At 39.3% G+C, this 24,740-nt stretch overlaps 1 protein-coding gene across 2 annotated transcripts in view; it reads left to right on the forward strand.

Moving 5' to 3' along the window:
* The first annotated feature begins 128 nt into the window (after positions 1 to 128).
* The window catches only part of adcy3a (adenylate cyclase 3a), a 54,046-nt gene continuing 29,434 nt past the window's right edge, over positions 129 to 24,740 (forward strand). Inside the window, exons 1-6 of one of the 2 annotated variants that reach the window (XM_065246403.2) lie at positions 129 to 2,049; positions 6,629 to 6,778; positions 20,774 to 20,904; positions 21,557 to 21,668; positions 21,795 to 21,922; positions 22,073 to 22,231. In XM_065246403.2, coding sequence (XP_065102475.2) covers positions 1,375 to 2,049; positions 6,629 to 6,778; positions 20,774 to 20,904; positions 21,557 to 21,668; positions 21,795 to 21,922; positions 22,073 to 22,231 — 1,355 coding nt within the window. In that variant the 5' untranslated portion in view covers positions 129 to 1,374. The remainder of the gene's footprint in view (positions 2,050 to 6,628; positions 6,779 to 20,773; positions 20,905 to 21,556; positions 21,669 to 21,794; positions 21,923 to 22,072; positions 22,232 to 24,740) is intronic. The other variant, XM_065246404.2, reaches the window with a different exon arrangement.

Genomic DNA, 24,740 nt, shown 5'->3' on the forward strand with positions numbered 1-24,740 from the left:
CTCTACGTTTTCGATTACTTTTAATTGGCAGCGTAACATTTTATACTGTTCCCACCTTGGAGTTTCGCCCAAGTTTCAGAATCGGTTCGAACGAATCATTTATTAGAGCCGACTCGCAATTCAGTTCATTTGCGAATCGGACATCGCCGTTCGTACATTTAGAAAGTGAGGACGACTCTGGTCTACACAGCAAAATCTTGTGTGCAAAACTGAAGGTTGTGTCATTACTGACTTGTTTTAATCTATGAAACGGACTGTCGCGCCGTTACCGACGACTTTTGGTGGAGAAAGCCTTCGAATAAACCAGCCAGAGGATTGTTTATGCGTTTTACGGAGGATTTTTGTCCTCCGCATCCAAGGTTTATCTTTGTCGCACTCTACATCTGTAAAGGATTCGGGGTTGGAGCTTTAATGGCTGTAAAATGTTATATGGCTCGGTAATGGGTACAGTATGATAAAGACAGCGCTGCATTTCCATAAGAAACGGACAGTTTGGAGAGATATCCACGTCTTCATCCCTGAACCTTTGACACAATCCTGTTTCGCGTGTCTAGTTGCGATTTTGTGGAATCGTCAGTGAATTCATCAGGATGAATACATTTTTTAACAATAACGCAAGACTGCAGCGGTGTATTATGATATTAATTTCCATATTTCACACGGCGTGAGCGCGCAACATGTTTTTACTGCCTGAATCCTGTACGCACACATAATGCACAGGACGAGAAATGCATAATAATAACAGAGTGTATCAGGCCTCTGATCACGATCACGTCTAAATTCTCGATTTAAACCTTCTTTTGGCTTTTATTTGATTTGTCACAGCGTGTCATGTTGATCTGGGCAGGAAAATGGTCGTATTGCTTCCTTCCTGAGTCCTGATGTTCTTCATCTATCCAAAGATTCACCATGGAAACCCAGAGTGAGCGCTGGTGGACACCCAGACTGGATCCTGGATTGAATAAAGAGAGGCGGATAAACGTGTAAACAGCTTCTTTACACTTTTCTTTTTAACTATTATTCATATTTATTTGCTTGCTGAGACTTGTTTGTGCAGGCAAAACATGGTCAGTTGTTTAAGATCCCCAAGTGCCAAAGTGTCTGTAGAGGACACATGAGGTGCTGTTAGGTGCCAATGAGTAAAACAGAGTAAACATGCATACAAGATCTGCTTCAACATCTGAACATGCAGTGCATGACAATCACGCGTCAACTTTAGATCTGCTCGACGTACATCTCAGGTTTGGACATCGGTGGACACGTTTTAAAGACGTCCGAGCGACTAAGCACAATGTTTTTTGAATGTCTGTTGTGTTAAAGAGTACAAAAACCTGCAAAAAATAGTTTATTATACGTTACAATCAAACCTCGACAATGCCTCGGAACCGGGCCTTTTCTGAGCCGGAGTATTCGGCAGAATATTCGGCGGACTGTTCGGTCACACTGCCCTCTGACCCTGGTCAGGCTGTCGGACGCACCCACGAGGTGACCGTGCGCAGTTCCGGCTGCTGCCTGTGTCTGCCGCGGTTCATGCGCCTGACCTTTGCACCTGACTCTCTGGAGAACCTCTATCAGACCTATTTCCGCCGGCAGAGGCACGAGACCTTGCTCGTGCTGGTGGTTTTTGCAGCCCTTTTCGACTGCTACGTCATTGTGATGTGCACTGTGGTTTATACCAGCGACAAGCTGGCATCTGTGGCCGTGGCGTCGGTGGGACTGGCCGCAGACATCCTACTCTACGTGCTGTGCCGGTACGGCCTGCTCCCAGACCGCGTGTCACGCCGGCTGCTGCCCTATGCCCTTTGGGTGCTCATAGCGGCCCAGATCTTTTGTTATCTAGGATTGAACTTTGCCCGCTTCCACCAGCCCAGTGACACTGTAGGCTGGCAGGCCTTTTTTAGCTTTTCCTTCTTTTTGACGCTGCCGCTTCGGCTAACTCCTATAGTGCTCATCACGGCCGTTTCCTGTGGGGTGCACACCCTGGTGCTGGGCGTCACTATCGCCCAGCAGCAGCAAGAAGACATTCAGGGGGCGGCCCTCGGAAGACAGGTGAGATAAATGTCGTAAAGGAGCAAAAGAAAGGTGTAACTGCAGCCTGGAGATCTCCACATGTGGACAGTCTGAAAGAGGGTGGGAGCTCTATAAGGGGTGTGGCATTCCACCATTGAATCATAGATAAGACACGCTTAACCCATACATACCCTATCTGCCCCTTTTTATATGTACCGCCCACTTTTGGAGACCACGGACACATTTGGAGAGTTTCGGTCTGCAGTTATATCTACATGGAGACAACAGCAGTTTGAAGGAATAAAGATGGGTCTTTAGATACAGTTGAGCTTCTGAGGAACATGGATAGCTTGGGTCATATAAACAGTGGTTCTCAACTGGTTTAGGTTTATGAGCCAGATATGTGTACCATGTGTTGTGGCGACCTAACACTGTACAACATCTTACAAAAGTTAAAAACAAAAACATTAACCAAACATTTTATAATTTGTATTAAGGATTGTTTCTTCCCTGCAGTCTATGACCCAGTCAGAACAAATGTACGAAATGCCAGTTGAGATCCACTGATTGAGATGTTTTTTATGTGTCTGAATCTTCTCAGTAAGTTTAATCTTTTAATTTCCCTAAAAAATAAAGAGATTCTCCTGAGCATTTTGATAAAAGTGCAATTGGTGTTGATGAAAGTTATCTAATGTACAGACTCTTTTCAACGTCAAACACATAGAGAATTGATAAAGAATATAACATACTAAGAACATACTGTACGGTACAGGGACTAGTACTGTACATTGGTACTTTTATAGTGAAGCCAAGTGCTTCAGCCAATGAGCAATTGTAATAACTTATACACTTTAAAGGGGAAATATCATGAAAATTTGACTTTTTCCATGTTTAAGTGGTATAATTGGGCCCTTAGTGCTTCTATCAACCTAGAAAATGTGGAAATTTGGCCCCCTTGTGATGTCAGAAGGGGATAATAACACCCCTTAATCTGCACTATCCAACCACAGCACTGATTTTTAGTGCCTGTGCACAATATTATTTTTATTGTAAAATGGATTAAAGTAGGGCTGCACGATTAATCGTTTTTGAACCGAAATCGCGATGTGAATGGGTGCGATTTTCGAATCGCAAGAGCTGCGATTTTTTCGATTCAAAACTATCAAATATAACAATCATCTAGTACGCAGTTTTTGACAGTGCGCTTCATGCACATTTTACGTTTGATGCAGTTTAAACCAATAGAGTGCATTAACACTGAGGTGCTGACTACACGTCAGATAACACCATTAGGAAAACATGAGCGAGCAGCAGTTCAACTCCTCAACAAAGTGTACGGCCATATGATTTCCGCGATGCGGAAAACACCAACAGAATCGCGAAATGCATACTAATGGAATTAACTGCACAACGCGGAATGTCATGAAGTTGGCAGGTTTTGGATTCAGTCATTTTAAAAACCCATTATAACTCATTAACCGGCAAATGAAAGGACAGAAATGCGCGAAAACATTTCCCTTTTGTGTAATGTTGGACTTAAAGAAAGGTATATACGTCCGTTTCTCGTCATGCATCGCAAACAATGACAAGCGCCTCATCAGACTATAAGCAGGTTTATAGCCCGGAACACAGCAGACGAAAGAGGTACATTATACTTTCTTGCACCCGCACATCTGCACCACTTTGAATATTTACAGGCACGAGGGTTCATGAAGCGCGCACACAGAGAGCAGTCAGCACACGCGTGATCACTAAACTTAAGTTTTCTTTCTTGTCTAAGTGAACATAAACAGCTGGATGTTTATCAGTATATTGAAGCAGAGCAGTTTTAAAGCTGTCTTGTGTCTTAAAGTGACAGACAGTAACCTGGTGCTTTCTGTGTCAGAAATGTTTATTACACACCAAAAATTAAAATCACTCCTTAATCTTAACTGTACAAGCTTCTGCAGCTCCACATTTAAAATCGTACAGTGAGGACTGTGCAGTGTTTTATTTGTATTTTTTGCTTATGTTAAATCATAGATTCTAATAACTAATATATTTACATTTATTACAGATGCCTGAAAAGTAAAACAAGACGAGTATAGTCTTATGATTAAAAGAAAAAACTAAACATTTGCTTGTCAGAAGCATTGTTGTAGTGACAGCCAAAATACATTGGCCTATATGTTATTTTAAATAAAACTTTCAATAAATTTTTGTTAAATTGTATTTTAATGTTCTTAGATAAAAAAAAAGTTTGTCTGCAGAAGAGCAAAGTCCTGCAGACAACTTGGTACAATGTTTAAGAGGTTTTAAATAAACAGTAGCACAGCATCTTTCTTTGGTGCTATTAAAACCACCACAACAAGCCTGGATGTAGCTCTTTTATTATATACTAATGAATCGCACTTTAAATCGCGAATCGCAATTTTCATCAGAAAAATCGCAATTAGATTTTTTCTCCGAATCGTGCAGCCCTAGATTAAAGTAGTGTTTGTGCTTAAAGGTATAGCGGAAGATTTTCTTTTTCCCGGTGAATCATCTAGACTATTGGTCATCCCATTTGTCAATCATTCTGATGATATGTTGACGTAAGGCCGTCGTACGTGCTCGTCCCTACGTTCGCTTTCTGCACATGCGCACTTTCAGGTATATATGTGTGGTGGTCTACGGTTTCAGCCATTCATTGAAGATCGCGTTCTCACCGTGTTTTTTCAAAATGTCTGAGGGTCGCAAGTGAAAAAGTGTCTACGAATTGAATGACAAGAAGAGAAAGGCCTTGAAGAAAGTAACAAGACCAGAGTGTTTTTGGGAGAATATTTCACACAGGTTGGGCTTTCCATGCAAAGTTTCTACTCGACAGGTAAAGTTTGGCATGCTTTTTGGAGAAATCCATCTAAAATCACTGCTAGTAAAAGTTGATGTAAGCTATGATTAGCGATGCTAGCCCTGGCACAAGTCACGAACCGCACAGACACGGTAAACATGCTGACAGCAACTTGTAAACAGAGCGAAGAGAAGAACTAGGCTTGTGCATGCTCTCTCTCTCGTGCATGCGTTTAATAGGCGTTCCCTCTCTGGAGGAGGTAGGGTTTTGCGCATGTGCTTTTTTTTAAAGTGAAGGTGCGGTTCTTTAAAAAAATTTGTGAAAATCTTCTGCTATACTTTTAATGTTACATTTGCCAAAAATGCTTATGTTTTATTGAATGTTTTTTTTTATATTCTTTATGCAAAATGTGATATTTTGATTTTAAAGCTCACGTAACACACGCTGTTTCTGCATTTCTGATATTAATCTGGAGTACCTATGGAGTAGTATGACATCCTTTATATCTCTGAAGAGTCTTTAGTTTAATCAGATTTATAAAAGAAAGATTAGCTTTACCGAATCTTTCCGATAACGTACGAAAAAATGAAGAAGGAGGAGTTATAACACGGGAGGAGCGAGTACGAGTCATGCAACACTATACAACACTGTTTTAACTTATGATTCACTACATGTTCGTGTCATTTATATAATATACACGCGCCTATTTCCAACATAATACAGAAGTCTTACTTACTGCGTGTAACTCGTCATGAAAATCCACCGCATCAAACACACACACGCAAAACTCCGCTGCTAATCCGGATAATAAACTATATCCATTGTTTCCATAAGGCTGGATGTCTTCTCCTTACATCCAAAAACACACTTCTTGTTGTGCCATTGTTGACTTTTGAAATTAAACAAAGCTGAGTGGCGTGATAAGCTGTTAGCAAGCTCTAGCGTCTCCTGCTGACTGACGGCTGGGCGGGGTTTTCCGGGGGAAGTTTTCCGGCGGAAGCCCATATAAAGAAGTGATACGTATCGAAAACCCCTGAAACGTCAGTTAGAACCGTAATCGAAAAAAATTAGCCGAAACTTGTACGAACCCTGGCGAAGTGCATTCGGCACAGAAATACTCTGAAACACGCCCAACTGCATTTTTGACACTTTGCCTACATTTAGCATGAGGAAACAACTCTATAACTGTGTTAATAAGTCAGAATGCTTGAAATACCATTAAACCCCCCCTTTAAAAGGAAAACTGGAAAAGTTTTCATGAGATTTACCGAATACATCATAAGTAGAAGAAGCACAGTGTGACAGACTGGTGTTTGTTTTTGGGAATGCAGAAATAAGATGTAGATGTTATAAGGTGTGCTGAAATGGCCTGGCAGGTGGGTGTCAGGCAAAAATGCTTAAGTCTGTATACTCAGCAGGACTGTTTTTGGTGAACACTGCAGCCTCAAGAAACAAAACACTCAAAACTGTTTATTAGGATATTTTTGCAGAGCAAGGATTGCTGTTTTGCAATATTTCACATTCTGTGATAAATTGTCTCTGACGTAACCTTTCAAAAACATGTTCAGGTCATATTTTATGGAATTTTTTTGATTCAATTGATTATATTCATGATCAGTATCAGCTTAAATTAAAAGTAGAACAACAAATATTACCTACTTTTTAAATATTTTTCACCTCATAGTAATAAAGATGAGATGAGATTCTTGCATTACATTAATACGTTTATAAGTGCTTAACTGTTAAGAAACTAAAGTCTTGTGTGCACAGTTTTCGGCATGTTATGATAATGCTGTGCTTTTTTTGCAGTTGCTGGCCAACATTGTAATATACTCGTGTGCCATCACAGTGGGCATCATGTCGTATTACATGGCCGACCGCAAACACCGTAAAGCCTTTCTAGAGACCCGACAGTCCCTGGAGGTAAAGCTGAACCTGGAGGAGCAGAGTCAGCAGCAGGTAAGAGAAACATGTGCATGTGAAATATTGTCCTTTGTATTAAGTTAGCATTGCCTGTGTCTGATGCAAAGCCACCCATTTGCTGAACTGAACCAAACCACATTTCTTGTTTCACTTATTTACATTCAATGTTAGGGTCACTTTGACTTGTTTTTCATTATCTTGAAAACCTAAAGGTGTAGGTCTGAATGTTTAAAATTGTTTATGTGGAGAAAACTATAATTTTGCCAATTTAAAAGGTGCCAAAGCGTGTTTATCTGTAACTGCACTGTTCGGGCACGCTCCTAAGAATTTCACTCACCACAGGGCTGCTGCTGCTGTTGGTGATGTGACAATTAAAGTGATTTGATTTTGATTTTTTAATGCATTGAAATAATCTGTTAAATTGTTCTTTGATATATCATAGAAGGTATGTAACTTTATTAAGGGCAAAAATGATCTAGAAATCTCTATTTACAACCCTAGGATTTGTCCTTTGAATGAAATGGTCTGTTTTGCCTTATTTGGAAGGGTCATGAATAATAATGATGAGCTCTGCTCTGATTGCTCTACTTTGAGGCTCATGTCAGTAGCTCACATTAGTAAACATTTTAACATCTTTATACTTAATTTAATATTGGGGCGTACATCTTGTGTTATGTTGAGATTGGCCTGTTTTCCATCAGCCTTTGCATGCACAAGTTTTACATAAAAATGAGGAAACAAACGTTTGAGGCTTACAATATGTCATTAGCATGTAAAGAGCTCTTATTATCATCTATGCCTAGGTAAATACAGTTTTTTATTCTATGGCATCTTTAACGATGCGGTCGTTTTACATGGACCGCAAGTGCTGTGATTGGTAAACTACAACCCCTCCGGTCATTGCCTTTCTTTATAGGCTTTTCCCCTTGCAATGTTCAGAGCAAAGATAAGCCAAGTTGAGGACTGATTTAACTCAAACTGCAACAAAAGTCACTGTCTATTTACCTCCATCACTGCTGGTCTTCTCAAATACACAGCAAGCTGCTGCTGCTTCTTCGTTTGTGGGTTTACTGGCCAAGCTGCTTTTTCTTTGGCATTGCATTGCTGTTGTGGGTTAGACTCGTGTATACTGCCTACTAGTGGTCTGCATGTGTAATTGCACGACAACAACAAGGATGACGATGCAGAAGTATATTTGAAAACTGATGCGTCAGGCTACGAATATAACTACAAAGAGCTCTTGTGACCTTGAGTAGCTGGTTGATAAAATGCCAAAAGTACATTTTTGCTAATTCTAGGGAAACTCTGTTTTTTTACTGGTTTACTGTTATTTTACTGTAATTTTATGAAACCTTTATTTCCACCCTTGATTCTGATTGGTCAATAGCTGTTTTATTTGCGATAAGCAAACAACGTAAACATAGTTGATAATGATACATATTGTTTTGCTTTAATATTTGTTTTATGTGGTATTTGCTTTATAAAAGCTATAAGTTACTCTGAGCTGTGCTTTATTGTGAATAAATCACAGCTGTATTGACTCTGATCGTGTCAAGCCTAACAACACCCTTCAGCCGTGACTTATTTACGCTATAGCGCAGCCTTGAATACTTTATTGCTTACTTAAATAATGAATGAGTAAGTGACCCTAAACTTTTAAATAGTAATGTGCATTAAGAAACCTTCTAAAATGCAAAATATGTTGAAAAAGATATCTGTGTTAAAAAGCCCTAATGCTGTTTGTACTCAAAAAGTCAAGCAATCATGACTTAAATTTTGCACTTTGGATCCATAACTTAACTATCTTTGTTTATCTAACTTATTAACTTACAAAAACTATAAACTTAAATTTAAAAAACGTATCAGTTCAGAATGCTATGAGGAATACCCATAAGCCCTTGCTCCTAAACATTTTGAATGATTTAATTTTGGTCAAAGAATAACAACTGATGGGACATATAAACAGTTGCTAATAAAATATCTTAGAGTTTTACTCTCTTTGTGGCATTATTGAGGCTGTTTACATTTTGTATTAAGATGTGTTTTCATCGATCGGGTCACAAGATCGGATCACAAGAGAGACACATTACGTTTACACCTGGTATTTAAATCTGTCTCTTTTTTGTCCACTTTTGACCGCGACTGTGAGGGGGTGGTCTGTGGAAACTGTGGGCGAGTCTCTCTGCTGTCATTTAAACGTGAGCGGTTGTAATTATGAGTTTATATGGACGCGAACTAATATTATGTCAGAGTCCACTGCTTGTGTTGTAAGTTAACATGCTGCACAGTGTTTTGTACATGTATATGTTAGCGCTTTCTCTGATATTTCAGTGCAATTGATGAAATAAGATTGTGCAAATTTCACACGCTTGCAAAATTAAACTACGTCGAGATCAGCTGACGTTGTTCAAACACATTCAACCACATGTGCGTTTACACTACAAAAGCAATCCAATCGAAAGGGTTTTCGACTACCTCTGAATGTGGTTGAAAGTGCTTGAAAGTGGACGAGCTCAAAACGTTTTGAACACCGTTCAGGGTTTCCCACAGAAAATTTGTTAGTTAAGGTGGTAGGGTTGGGCGGGTGGGCGGGGTCAAGGGCGTGGCAATCAAAGGGGCAGGGCGTATGCTTCATGATGAAAATTTTAATATTTTAATAAAATAAAATAAATAAAATATTTATTTTTAAAGCACTCAAATAAAACTTAATTTTGAAGAAACTATGACAAAAAATTAACACATACTAGATTATTAATGAATTTAAATGATTTTAAGTGATACCTCTAATGGGAATAGCTGCGTGATGAAGTGAAACTAAAGGGTTAATAAACACAAACTAAAGCAGATGTTGTAGAACGATGATAGATAGCGCAAAAATTTTGAAAACTGATTATTTCCCACTATTAATTACATTATCTTAAAGGAGTGTAACTACTGTAGCATGTAAATAATGCACATAAATAAAGTGAGCAAGAGCGCTCAACAATTATATCTAATCAACAGGCACATGAAACCCTAGCAGATTGCTCAAACAACAAATTCACCAGATAACTTACTTTAAAATTAGAAGAACTATAGACTAATACAATAACAGGCTGGCTTAAAAAAAAAAAAAAACATAAGTCCACTTACAGTTCTCACGCACACACGCTTTATCAACTGGCTATCCTCCAGACATGACGGACCACGTTTTATCTCGTTTCGGCCGTGTGGTGCGCGTGCACGCTCGCGTTGTGAAGCGTGTCTGCGCTATTCTCCGAGATGTTTTATCAACTGGCTAGTTATCTTCCAGACAGTGACGGTCCGGACCATGTCTTTCTCATTTCAGCCGTGTGGCGTGCGTCCCCGCATGCGGTGTGATGCGCATACGCGCTATTCTCGAAGATGCCCTTGACGGCCTTCTGTGCAGCGAATTATTATTTTTTTTTTTTGACGAGCTAGTTAAGGTGGTAGGGTTTCCAAGCTTAGGCGGGCCACCTTAACTGAAATATGCTGCGGGAAACCCTGCCGTTTACACCTGGCATTAATGTCGTCCACTGTTGTGATCCGATCGACGAGAACGCATGTTAATGCCAAGTGTAAACAGCCTCATTGATGGTTTTTTTTTGTTGTAAACTATAGTTTTTGTGAAGTCACCGTTCAGGTGATCAGTGTTGCCTTTGGTATGCTTTGCACCACATTCAACTTATTGAATTTCTCTCCACTATAATGAAGATACATGTGAACAGTGCGGTTTAGGTGCCAGTGTTGACATTTAAAATCATCTAAACAAACACGCCACTACTCAAATAGAATCTGGACCTTCTTTTGATAGACCCGCCCCAAGCCAGGCAACAGTGTCAGTTAGTAGACACGCCCCTTACTGCTGATTGGCTACAAGTGTGATTTGGTAGTTGGCCCTATTCCCTTTTTCAAAGTGTTTTTCAAAAATGACGCACCCTGCCTTTAACTGAAATAAAGCAGCCAGCATAAGTGACCTTCGAAGGCTGCAGCTTTCCGTTTGAGAAACGGCCACTGTCCTAATATCGGCATAGAGTTACTGAGTTACTGAATGTGCTTTTTTGTTTGGGTTTCCAATAATATTCTTCTGAGACGCGTTGTTATTGTCTGTTTATCACTGTCAGATGTGAAGCGTTTTATCAGATTAAACCCTCACTCTAAGTGTACATGATTTTATCTCTGCATGTTCTTGCTCAAGAATAACAGTGGTTGTATCATTTCTATTGTAAAGAATTGGACAAATATTAAAGATTTAAATGGATTTAAACGTTGTTTGGCTAAAAGTAAGCATCTAAAGTAAAAGTAACATTATCTGGTCCGTTAGCGCCCCCTGCAGGCATTTGTTATAATACATAGTGTTGGCTATTTACTGTAATGTGTTTACTTGTTTTGATACTTTATTTGAACAAAATATTATTGCATCATCATTTTTATGTCATTTTAAAAGTTATTGCTCACTTGAGTCTATTTATTTATCAATTAGCAAAATAATTGTTAGGGACAGTCCTGGATTAGTCTAAACATTTCAAAGTAATGTGATTTCAGTTGCCAATTCATTTATTTTATAATTGAGGATTTGTTAAAAAGTGGAAAAAAATAATCTTGTTCTCGTGAACCCAATCTTGTGTATGGCCCCGTCCCATTTCTACCCCCTTAAATCCACCATTTGGTTTTGAGTTCCCTCGACAGTATAGTTCCCTAAACAAGGGAAGTGGGGGTCAGATCTTTCCCTATGAAATGGGATAACACTATATGGAAAGTAGCGTAGCGAACGTGCTCACCTACGTGCACAGCATTATTATTCATATGATTGAACTCTCGATAAGCCCGGGTTATACGAACACACATCCTGAATATTGACAAAACTTCCCAGATCAGATGTATATATGATGGGCAGACTCCCTCGAAGCAGCCAGATGACATCGTCAGATAGCTAAGTGAAATATTTTCTAACATTAGTGTTCAAAACTTCACAAACGCAAAAAAACTTGTGTTAAAACTAACATATTCCTACAATTTCCAGATTTTTTTATGTGCTTATTTCTGAAAATATAGTTGTTTGACAAGCTTGCTGGGCTCGCAAGGTATCCTGGGTAGTTTTATCTCCCACTTAGTTTTAAGCATGCACCGGTCCTGACTACATTTTGAGGGTTGATTCTAGGGGGAAAATAGCACTCCATCTGGCTCCCTAAAGTAATGGGACGCCCTACCCCTACACGTGCATGCGGAAAAGTGAGGGTTATGGCAAAAGTGTAGGGGAAGGGGAGGTATTGGGACGGGCCCTATGTGTTTCATCACATCCCTAGTGCCGTTGGTTGTGTGCTTCCGTGGAGAATAAAAGGGATAGTTCATCCAAAAATGAAAATTTTGTCATCATTTACTCACTCTCATGTTGTTACAAACCCACATACATTTCTATGTTTTGATCAACATGAAGGAAGATATTTTGAGAAATGTTTGTAACCAAACCCTTCGTGGACCCCATTCACCTCTATAGTAGGAAAATAGAATACTATGAAAGTAAATACGGTCCACAAACGGTTTGGTTACAAACATTTCTCAAAATATCTTCCTTTGTGTTCATCAGAACAAAGAAATTTATACAGGATTGTACCAACATGAAGGTGAGTAAATGATGACAGATTTTTCATTTTTGCGTGAACTATCCCTTTAAGTTAATTTATTGATTGAATACAGTACAGAATACCTTTCATTATAAAAAGTTAAATGATGATTTAGGTTAAGTCTTTATAAGCTGTCGCGCTAAAGGAATTTCCCTTGCGGTGATTTTGCGTGGTTCACTAGCGCGCTATGCGGTTTTACGGCCTTCATTTTCTAAAGTAAAATAATTATTTAAATCCGGAACAACGAGGTGCACCGATGTAGAAGCAGGTAGGCTACATGTCTTTCCTCTTATGAAAAAAGATTAACAAACTATACTATTATATAAATATATTTTTTTGAAAAAAAAAATTGAAGAACAATTTCTTAACAAGAATTTTTTTAAGTGAAATGTACAGAGCATCGGTAAATACAGAACACAGCAGTGTCTTAAAAATAAAAAAAATAGACCGTACCTGTAAATGTACTCATTTGTTTATGACAAGCAGATTTTGAAACGCCTCACTCCTCGTTCAGACAGCCAGCGTTGTTATCGCTGTGTGTCGCCCGTCTCTTTCAATGAGGCGTTTCTAAATCTGCTTGTCATAAACAAATGAGTACCATCCACGCCAGTACTTGATGAGAGAAGGATGACGTGAACTCCACTGCTTTGTTCTCATTGGTAGTCGCTAGGGCTGTCACTTTTGAGAAAAATCAAATTCGAACGGATTTCGAATATCATGCAATGTATCCGAATATATTCGAATATCTAGGCGCCGCCCCCACCCCCACGCGCATCAAAAACCCACCGTTATGGAGATTCAATCACAAAATTATTAACAGTGACAGTCATAAACAGGGTTGTCTGGATTACTTTTTTACTTAATGTTTGAAACAGCAGGTTATCAATTTATTGTTATTATGAATTACAATTATATATATATAAATATATATATAAAAACATGATTCAGAACAGTTACAAACAATAACGTGACAACTTAAATAGCAGCAGGAGTATATAGGCAGACGCAAACGGAATTGGCGCCCGCAGATTTCGGCAGAAAACTCCGCGGAATTCCGTGGATTTAATGCCCGTCATTGACAAGCACACATATCCCGCGCTTGAGCGTGTTTGTGACCAGAACTGTCATTGACAACAAGCACACATATAAAGCCTATCCCGCGCGTTTGTGAGCCGTCATTCACAAGTACATTAACCCTGCGCGTGCTGTTTGCTTGCCCGTTTTCAATGATATAGAGCACAAACCCTTTGATACTTGAGATTAAATTAAACTTACCGCTTTAAGCAGATCTCACTTGCCGTCAATGTGACGAGCAATAGTCAGCACATGATAATTTCAAATCCGTTTACAAGACAAATGCTGTTGCTGTTTAATATAAAGTTTTCATTGCGTTGTAAAAAATATGAAATTATCTTCATACATGGTAATTTCATAATGCGAACGTTTTAACACAAGCTTTTTATTCTGCTATAATATTTAACACTATAAACAATATGTCATTTTATATACAAACTATAATTCTATCTTCACATGCACATTAGGTTCATGTTAGTCAAATTTGATTTCCTCTCTTGCGCACAGTTGCCGTCGTCGGTCTCACTCTCAGCCTCCTTCCTATTACGAGGTGTTACTGTAAAAAATGAGCTACACATGGCATTTAAAAAACCGGATGGTTTATTTATAGTTCGAATACGGATATTTCACGTCATGTTCGAATGCATATTCGAATATCGGAAAAAAAGGTGTCAGCCCTAGTAGTCGCTCCCGAAAGTCGCTCAACATTTGCATAAAGTTAAACTTTTCTTAACTTTATCGTGTCGCTGGACACGCCCATACGGTCGCCAATGGTCACTTTCGCTCGTGTCGCCGGATGTCGCCAGGTTTCCATTGAAATGAATGAGATTGCATCGCTCTGCTACTGCTTGTCGTTGGCTGTCTGAATGGGGCGTCATTGAAAGAGACGGGCGACACACAGCGATAACATCGCTGGCTGTCTGAATGCGGCGTTAGTTTCACTTCTTTCACACATGTATGATATAACGAAATATGAATAGAAAATGCCAATTAACGAAAACAAGTTACTCTCTTAACTCTTGACAATCTATTTGGCCTTTATTTTACATGTATGATGTGAAAAACAAGAAGGGCATAGCTATATATGAATTTAACGTGAAAAGCATGGTTGTTGCGGTTACTTGTCATCCATGCGGTTAAGCTTCAAAGCAGCGCGGTAATACAGGATTGCGGTTACCGCGCCAGCCCTATTATAAACACCAAGTGAACTTATTTGTTTTAGTGCACTATACAAAGTCCAAGTTTGGTAAACTTAACAATTTTAGTTCAGTCTATGTGGCCTCAAAGTAAAGTGAATTTATGTTTTTGCGAGACCCATTACTTAATTGAATTGAGGGAATGAGACAGCATACTTCTGTTACACTTAGTTTTTCTGCACCATACAGAATGCAGTAGCACATAATGACTGTTTTCAAACAGGTTTTACTGAACACTTCTCCATCTGGCATTGTATGAAGAAACAGAGAAGGGAATTAATCTTTCGATCCACGTTTGTCAAGCTGAGCCACAGCATTTACAGTGTTTCTGGGGAATCCAGCTCTCATAGGTGTAAAATGCTGCTCCATCATACATTAAGCATCAATATGCTGTAATTGGCTTTGTTTGTATGATGCTGTGCAGCCTTACATTAAAAAGTATTTGTAGCCGGAAACACCGACGTGCCTGTTTAAAACGCAGTGTATGTGGTGTGCGTGCGCCCCTGTTGTCACGTTTACTGTGCGTGTCTTTGTGTATGTGCGTGTGCAGAATCACCAATCGGTTTTTGATCTACCAGTTGTTAGAAGTCAGAAGTTAACCAGGCATATAGGTGTGTATGCATGTGAGTGCCAAAACCCAGATAAGACCATGTGCACAGAAACTCCCTGAATACTAATGGAGAAGCAGGGGCCGCCGGGAGACGGGGTCTGCCAGCCAATCAAGGAGCATCCGGCTACAGCGGGTTACCATGGTGACCATCCTCCTGAGACGATGTCAGCTGTAATCACACTAGCGACTCACTCCTCTTGATCCTTTCCAACCTTTATCTTCTCTGTATTGTCACACTCTTGGGTAAATGTACTGACCTGATATGTTGTCACTAGCAGCCTCTTCTCCTCACATGTGAGTGTGTGTAGGAGTGTTGGAGGAAAAGAGAGAGAAAAGATGTGGGTGTGTGTGTGTGTTTGTGTGTGTGCTCGTGTTGTCCTGCTTGTCGTGTTAGAGTCATATCATGTTAATGCCTTCAATACTGTTGCATAACATTGAAAGTAACACAGGGGATAGAGGACAGGTGCTATCTGTTTGCCATCTGCCATATTAGTTCCTGCTTGTTATTGTGGCCTCAAGGAGCATATTTGACCAGTACCTTAATTTATATCTGTATGTTTTTTTCCAAAAAGGGAAATAAGAAGGGCTGTATTTGCATTTGAAAAGCTCATTGAAGTTTTTGAAATATAAAACTCATACACTTCCCTTTCAGGGAAATTCTAGAATGAGACCGTCCCTCCCCCCATACCACCATTTTGGCACAATAGCTTTGTCAGGATGTGGCATAACCTGAAGGCTACTGGATATTTATTAAAAGGACGAGCATGTTGTTATGTTCCAAAAATTAAACAACATGGAAAAGAAACTGTTCCCTTCAAGCAGTTTTGTGAGATCTTTGTTCAGGAAAATGTTCTTGGTTTTCCCGGCGGATGTCATAAGTAGGCCCAGATTAAATCTCATCAACTTTTTGCATCTCTGCACAGATTAATTAAAAGAATGTTTAAAAAATAAAATATTTGGCAAATTACAAAACAATCGGGTGAAAATATGTAAAAGTTTTAAATAACAACTGTTAAAGTACTTCTGCGTCGATTGAAAACTCTAGGCTACGTATATATCTACGGCGTAGACTGATGCCTACCTTTTCAAAAATGTAACAACATATCAGTTCTACGCAGACCGCAGGCGCTTTGACTGGTCTGCTAGGTCCCTTGCGTCAGTTAAATAAAAAAATCGGCGTCGCATTTTCTCTTACACATTTCCGCTTGCATAAGGTAAAAACAAAGATGTTCAGGAGCTAAATTTAACAACTCAAGCTGCCACAAAGGCACGGTCAATTTTCCTTAATCACTGCTGATGCTTCTCCAACAACAAGCTGCTGCTTCTTTGGCTTTTGCCTTCATACTGATACGTGCCCGTGGACAGTGCCCACTAGCAATGTGGAATTGCACGTCGACGCAAACAGCGACGCAGAAGTGTTAAAGCGGAACTCCACCGTAAAACAACATTATGCTCCAACACTATATTTCATCACATATATGAAGTTGATTGTGCTGCCATCAAATGTACTAACTCCATATAAAAAATCTTAAGCTTTTAACTTATACATTAATGGTGATTGGACGCGTTGTCAAATCACTGAAAAAAAATGCACGACTACATATTCTGAACGTTTTGAATGGGGGCAGGTTGAGGTGAGATGATTGACAGTAGATGATCATGTTCTTTGATTGACAGCTACTCAGGATGAGCTAACGTTAGCTTGGTTTGCTCTTGTTCATAATTACAACGACATGATAATAACTTTTACATAGTTTGTTTATCGTAGTTACACAAAACAAGCCAACAACTAAGCCAAATTATGTTTAAGATATTTTGACCATTTTACATTACCTGAGTCCGCGGGTAAACTGGGCTGAAAAACAGTACCTGAAGTCTTCCTGACGAAAGTGCTGCCTGCATATTCAAATTTTTGAGTAATCTGTTAGTGGTTTGTTAACTGAGGGTCGCGTTGAGGTAAACAATAAAAACAAAGTCCTGGTGGGCTGCATTTGTTGTCCTTACATCCACATACTGCACAGGTTCTAGTCATATTTTATCGAGGGATTTGGTAATTTCCCCTTCAGAGACTGTAAAAGCGGAATTACTCTTTGGTTGGGTTCGTCTGCTGGCTAACTTCAAGTTGACTTGAGTTGATTTGAGAGCAGGTTGAGCAGTAAAGGAGTTATTAGGGTTGTTCAACTTCATGCCGCACCGCAAGAATCGACAGCCGGATGATGTCAAAGTCCCGCGAGAGGAATTCGCGAAATCATACGGAGGAGTTTACTTTAAAATCGCTCTCGCGGAACTTAGACATCATCCGGCTGTTGGTTCTTGCGGTGCCACATGAAGTTGAACAAGCCTGAAGGCTGCATCGATCAGTGGTTAGTGGGTGGAGCTAATGACTCAGTTTCTTACAGTGCATTCTGCTTAATTGAGTCCATCAAAGAGCGTTACGAAAATGCCGTTTCAACACACTATCAATCTATTAATCGAAATCATGCAAATTCCTTTTTTCTTATGTAAAATGCAAAATGGAAATAAATTACTCGTGATAACCAGCTAAAATGTCTAGGGTTTAATTCTGCTTTAATGAAAACTGCATGTAGCCTACAGCGCATAGGCTATGACGTAGGTCCTACGCAGAACTCTAAATCAAGCTTAGGGTGTTACATATAGGGGGATTTACAGGACAAATTTAAAAAACAAATTACAAAATGAAACATAATTTTAAATTCAAATGCGAGTTGTGAGTTGTGAGTTATCGTTTCTATGAATGTACAATGTCTGCAAAATTTCAGATGGAAAAGCAAAGTCAGTTTGCAATTGTATTTCCCATGTCATACGGGTTGTGACTATGGGTTGTCATACCTAAATCACAATAGCATATGCTATTATTGCATATGCGCAATAATGATATATTTGCTATTTCACTTCTATGGTGTCACATGTGAAGCCTGCCAAAATGTAAATGAAATTGCAGTTCTCCTTGCATTTGCTTCACTTAGAGTAGAGCACATATTTTAAAAAATTACATATTATCTATTTTTTATTAGTGCTGGGACGATTAATTGCAATTCATACTACTAATGCCTGTCTGATAGGGCTGTGTATCGGCAAGAATCTGACGATACAGTTCGTATCCCGATACAAGGGTTACGATGCCATATGCTGCGGTACTGTAAGCCAAGCAATATGCTGGGATATAGGATATAGAATAGGATATAATTTTAAGAAAGCTAAAAGCTATCCAAACACCTATTTTTTGATAGCTGGACCAGGTTGGCACATATTACACAGCACATTGCTATTAAATCAGTAAGCAAGTAGTGAAAATAAAAATTGTCTTACCTTAACAGCATTCTCCTTTGTAAGTTGCCTAACATTGATGCATACAATCCATATTCATATTATTTCTCTCTAAGAGCTTAATCCACTTATTTTTCCAGATTCAAAAATCAACGTGCTGTCACTGTGACTTTTTTGCATCAGCATTAGTTCAAACGTGGTGTCGTTTGAACTAAAATAATGATTGCTCGTTCAGTGCAGTGGGCTTGACCATAACATTGCTTATTTGCTACCTATTATAATATAACTATGCTATTTCGCAAAGGCAATATCATGCACAGCTCTTTCATGTTTTATGGCTCTTTGATTAGCAGGAAGTCCTGATCAATTTAAAATCACTATTTGAGTTGTTTATAACATGCATTCGGAAAAGCAACATTCGACAAACAAAGTTAATTCACACAAGTAAAGGGCAATTTGACTCTGAACTGTGTAACCTGGACTGTGGGAGGAAACTGGTGTACCCAGAGTAAACCCATACTCACCCAGGGAGAACATGCAAAGTCCACACAGAAAGACCTCCTAAACCAGCTTGGGATTGAACCAGGGACCTTCTGTTGAATTGACAAAAATTGGTGCATGTAAACATAGCCAGGAGTGATGTCACCTTCAAATACAAGCACGCCCCAATGTATATTCCATGGGCATCGGAGGCAAAAGAAATGTGGGTGGGTCCTCCTCAGAAAAATTGGATATGACTGACAGACTTCTGAAAAGTGAACACACTTATGCACTGAATTATAGATGGTTAAAGTAAGTTGGTCTGATATCACTTGTCTTAAAAAATTTGGTTCCGGCGCCCATGGAATAATCCCAAAGGTTTCTGTGCAAGGCATTGGAAATGCAAAGGAAAATTGCGATTTCGTTTACTGGCACGCTCCAAACGCAACACCAGAGGAAGTGGAATTGCAAATTCCGGGGTGATAATAGCTATTGCATTTTAAATATGTCAGGGTGAGGGTCGTTACTACTTTTAATACAACAACAATACAAGACATTGCAAATACAGTTGCAAACAGACTTTGCAATTAGATTTCAAAATGTTCTTGACCCATACTTACATAAGGTGACCACCTGACAAAGGCGGAAGTTGCAGAACAGCAGACCTGATTTTGGGTAGGACACGAAAGAGAGATAGGCTAGTATTAGTATTCTATGTAAATAAGTGTTTTAAATAAGAAGATCTCTAAGTGTAAGTCTGTTCTGTTAGGTATTAATTATTTATGTTTTTAAAATAAAATGTTTCGTTTTTATATTTCTGCTCTTAGCAGAGCAGAGGAAAACGCTTGTGGTGATAGAAAAGAGCGTGCATATATCAAGCGTGTGCACTAAAGGAGCAGAAAACATTTTTTTCAGTGATACCACTAATTTATGCAGTGATTTTGGCAAGGTGTTTACGGTCAGTCTAACTGCTATAAACATTTAAATGCTGCAGTGACCCCTGTGTGTAATGCTGTGTGATTGCACTGCTGGAATATTACTCCAATGACATGTATATTTTGGCACCCGCATACCAGCTTACGAACAAACAATTGGATGCCAATCTCATTATTATGTAGATCAGCATTCAGGAGGTGATTTGCATTGACTATTTATGGTTAAAAATGATTGTGTACCTGCAGGTGTGCATACGCATGGTTTTATAAGTCAGAATATTTTTTAGCGTACGCCATTGTTGGCTTTTGGGCACATGTAAACTTTTAGTAGGGATCCTATGTTCAGGTTTATAAATAAGACTACTGGCCCCTTCGAGAATGGTCTTTTCATTCATTACTTTGACAAGAAGTTCACATTTTATGAGGTCCACAGTTGCTCGGTTCCTTGTCTTTGTTTAGGCAGCCGTCTTGACAGAAAACACACTCTCCAAGAATGTATTGGTGACGGATGTTTAGCGGGAGCTCCTGTTAGATACATTTTTTCTGTTGCTGTTTATTCAACATTTCCTGCTTTGTCTTGAACATGCAAATGGCTGCCCAGCGCATGTTCAGTGTTTTGTTATAATTTGTTTATTGTGCAGTTGAAACTTAAAGGAATGTTACAGAAATAATAATAATAAATAACAACAAAAACATAATTGAAATGTGTTTACTAACTAATTAAGACATGCGGGACATTTTCAGGGCGGTCATCCCATACTTTTAGGCTACATATAGGTGAAACAAAGATGGTTACAATTTATTTGTTGTTTCTCCGTGCATAGGAGCGCCTCCTGCTTTCCATCCTGCCAAAGCACATCGCAGACGAGATGCTTCAGGACATGAAGAAAGAACCCAGTCAGAAAGAGATGCAACAGTTCAACACCATGTACATGTATCGGCACGAGAATGTCAGGTAATGAACAACTTTAGAAAATGAACAGCAGGTAGAAGTGAAACTTTCAATGACTTTCTTTGCCATGAAAAGATAACACTTTTGTCAGGGTTCCCACGGGTCCTTGAAATTCTTGAAAGTTTGTGAATCTGGGGGAAAAAATTCAAGGCCCTGGGAAGTTTTTGAAAATATACGTACATAGATAAAGATCATTAAAAGTGCTTGAATCTATTTTATGCAAGAAGTTTTCTGGAAAAAAATCCATATTATTCCCTGTGTAGTGTAGGATAATATCATACAAATCTAGACTTTTTAAGCACACATGCTAAACTGTTCGCTTTAAATGTTTATATCTTCTGTATGCGAATGTTGATTCATACCAAAATGCTTTTTTGCAAGAATATCTGAGCTGTAATTTGTAAAACATGCAAATGCCAAAAAGGCCCTAAAGGTGGTGTAAAACAGTTCATATGAATCGATTTAATTTGAACAGACAAATGTTTATTATACATAAACATTTGCAAACTTCATATATAAAGTAAATGGAAAACTGAAAAGCTCCTGACCTCTTCTGACGCTTATGTACTTCTTTTTGTTTCCCATTTACTAAAATCATTTATTTGTATCTAGTATCATTGGCATATGATACATTTTTTTTGTGTTTTTCTTGCAGTATTTTGTTCGCAGACATCGTGGGGTTCACGCAACTCTCCTCGTCCTGTAGCGCACAGGAATTGGTTAAGTTGCTCAACGAATTGTTTGCTCGCTTTGACAAGCTGGCTGCTGTGAGTGACCACATCTATATACATGCTTTTTCTCCACACATATAATGAAATTAAATCCTTATTTTGTGTTTTATTTTTAGCATACTATTTCTGTCAGATTAGTCTGAGCATTTCTTTTCTCTTCAGAAATACCACCAATTGAGGATAAAGATCCTGGGCGACTGCTATTACTGTATTTGTGGCCTTCCAGATTACCGTGATGACCATGCGGCCAGCTCCATAATGATGGGCTTAGCCATGGTTGAGGCAATTTCGTAAGCGCTGCTAATTCCAATTGTTTAAATCTATTAATGAACTGCCACAAGGACTTTCATGGAAATTAGTAACTGTTCTTGACAGTAATTTTGCATTTGTATTGATCTGCTTGATTGTTGCAAGGTTTGACACATTTGTCTGGATTTCAGATACGTTCGGGAGAAGACACAGACGGATGTTGACATGCGTGTTGGCGTACATTCTGGGACAGTCTTGGGCGGGGTGCTTGGCCAAAAGCGCTGGCAATACGATGTGTGGTCAACTGACGTGACGGTGGCCAATAAGATGGAAGCAGGGGGAATTCCAGGGTAATGGCCCACACTTTTACAAGTGTTAGGCCGGTGACACACTGGATGCGTGGCGTATCTGTTGCGTGTCAGTTGCGTGGCGGCTGCGTCGCGTTTTCTGTGTCTGTACATACCAGAAGCATGCCTGACTCAGCGCTGACGCGCTGCTGTTGCTATAGGTGACATATATTTTGGCTGGAAACGCTTCCAAGACGCTTGCGTGTAGCGTGAAAAATAGGCGTCGGTTCTATTTCTAGGAAGCACACGTTTTCCGCGCGGCTCATGCAGGCAGTCTGCAAGCTCTAACCTGTTAACATGGAAGCCGAATTAAAAACGGACACGCCACGCAGCTGAGACGCTCACGCCACGCATCCAGTGTGTCACCGGCCTTATGGTTTTTGATGTTGTTAGGAAAATTTATAAAGAATCATTTATGGCTGCTGATGGCACTGTTTGTCTGCATCTGCACTCTATCAACATATTTATAAAAACTTCTCTCAGTTATTTGGCCATCATGAGCTAAAATGCAAAAGCCGCTAATGATACCTGCCATCAAAAATGACATGCTTTTGGCACATATTATATCGTAGTATATCAAATCAGTGCATCAAATACTTATGTGTTAAATCCGTATAATCTAGGAATTCACCATTGAAGTTACATTTCCTTTTTACTCATTTTATTTCACATTATTTAACAATGAAACTTTTTTAAAATTCCAGCAGTCATTATAGGGCCTTAGACTTGGTCACTTCTCTGATCAGATAGCTATAGATAGTTTTAACAAGTCTATTTCATTTACATTCAACCACATAAATGAGTCTTGGCTAAACGGATATTAATCTGATCTTTCATTATTGCACAAAATGCAAATAACCTATTCATTCCTATGTCTTATTTGATAACTTTCAGTTTCCATGTTGCCAGATATTAGTACGACAAACAAGCGAAAATAATTGGCCTTAAAAAACAAAGTTCGTCCAAACCTTGTATTTCAGAAATAAATCAGAGAAATCGCTAATACTTAACTACACCTAACAATCACTTTATAGATTATGTCAAAGTGTCACATAAATTGCTAAAACACTACGTCTAAAGAGGATTTTTAACAATGGGATCTGGCAACACTACAAATTCTGTACCCGCGCCGTCGCAGCTTAAGCCAATCTTCATCATTTTACACTAAACTATACAGTAAACTGTCCAAACTTAATTTTATATGCGGATTCGTTTTGAAAAACTAATTAGTAATTCAGAGAACTTCAAATTTTATTTTTAATATGAAAAAATTACAGAGGTCCGGACCTCGGTGACCTCATAGCTGGCTATGGCCATGGCTCTAACCCTAATCAAACACACCTAAAGACCTTAATTAGCTGCATCAGGTGTGTTTGATTAGGGTTGGAGCTAAACGCCAAAGAACTTATATTGACAAGAGAGGAAACTCAATAGAACGTTCCATTGCAACACCAGCGCCCAGCAGCAGCCCCACGAATCCGCCATTTTGGAATGAGAGCGACTCGGTAGTCAACTAGAAGTAATGGCAATATCAGCTACTTTGTACATTAAAAGATTAAACTGAATGATAATAACACAGAATAGACCCTTTTACAGCCCACGTCACTGTGACGTCACCGCTCTAGCTGGAGGCAAAAAATAAGTAGGAACTCATAGCCGGCGCGCTAAAAGTTTGAGTTTTTGACTTTAAAATGTCATCTCGTTGTGTTTTTGGCTGCCAGATTAGAAGGAACAGCACTTTTGGTTCAAAAATAAAGTTTTACCGGATCCCGGCAGACATTTCTTCACAGATATCAAGAAGACAATTGTGGTTGAATGCAATACGGCGCAGAAACTAGACGGAGACGATCATAAATAATACTCGTGTTTGCAGTGCACACTTCATATCAGGTAAAATTATCTATGCATATGTACTGTTGTGTTGGTTTTATCTAGTACAAATCAGCAAGTTTCTGTTTTATTGGTGAAAAGTCGCCAACCGCGCTATTGTTTAGCTTAAATGTTAAACAAACATACAGCGATAGATGTGTATGCCATCGTTTGAATAGTCTCTTAAAATAATCCACATTGCTAATCATAGTTAGCCCAGTGATAAGTTACATAAGACAGTAAGCCTAGACAAAATTACCCAAATCAATAGGTTACTTTCGTAACCCCGGTTCTCTGAAACATCGAGTGGAGAGATCCACCTATGGGAAGGGCATCCGTACCTGACCTCTACAGAAGCATCCAATTGCACCAAGTCTGGCTAGACAGACAGAAGCGCGCAGCCAATGCCAGGTAAGACCACACCCTCTTACCTGCTAGCATATAAGACCACTGCGCGCTGCTCCTCCTCAGTAAGTGTATTCGCTTCTCGTGCGGCAAGCGGGGCAAAGCTGGTGGATCTCTCCACTCGATGTTTCAGAGAACCGGGGTTACGAAAGTAACCTATTGTTCTCTTTCATCATCTCGTGTTCGAGATCCACCTATGGGAGAGACATGGACAGCTCCCCGATTGCCCAACACACTC

This window comes from Paramisgurnus dabryanus, chromosome 13, assembly GCF_030506205.2.
Source record: "Paramisgurnus dabryanus chromosome 13, PD_genome_1.1, whole genome shotgun sequence".
Lineage (NCBI taxonomy): Eukaryota > Metazoa > Chordata > Actinopteri > Cypriniformes > Cobitidae > Paramisgurnus > Paramisgurnus dabryanus.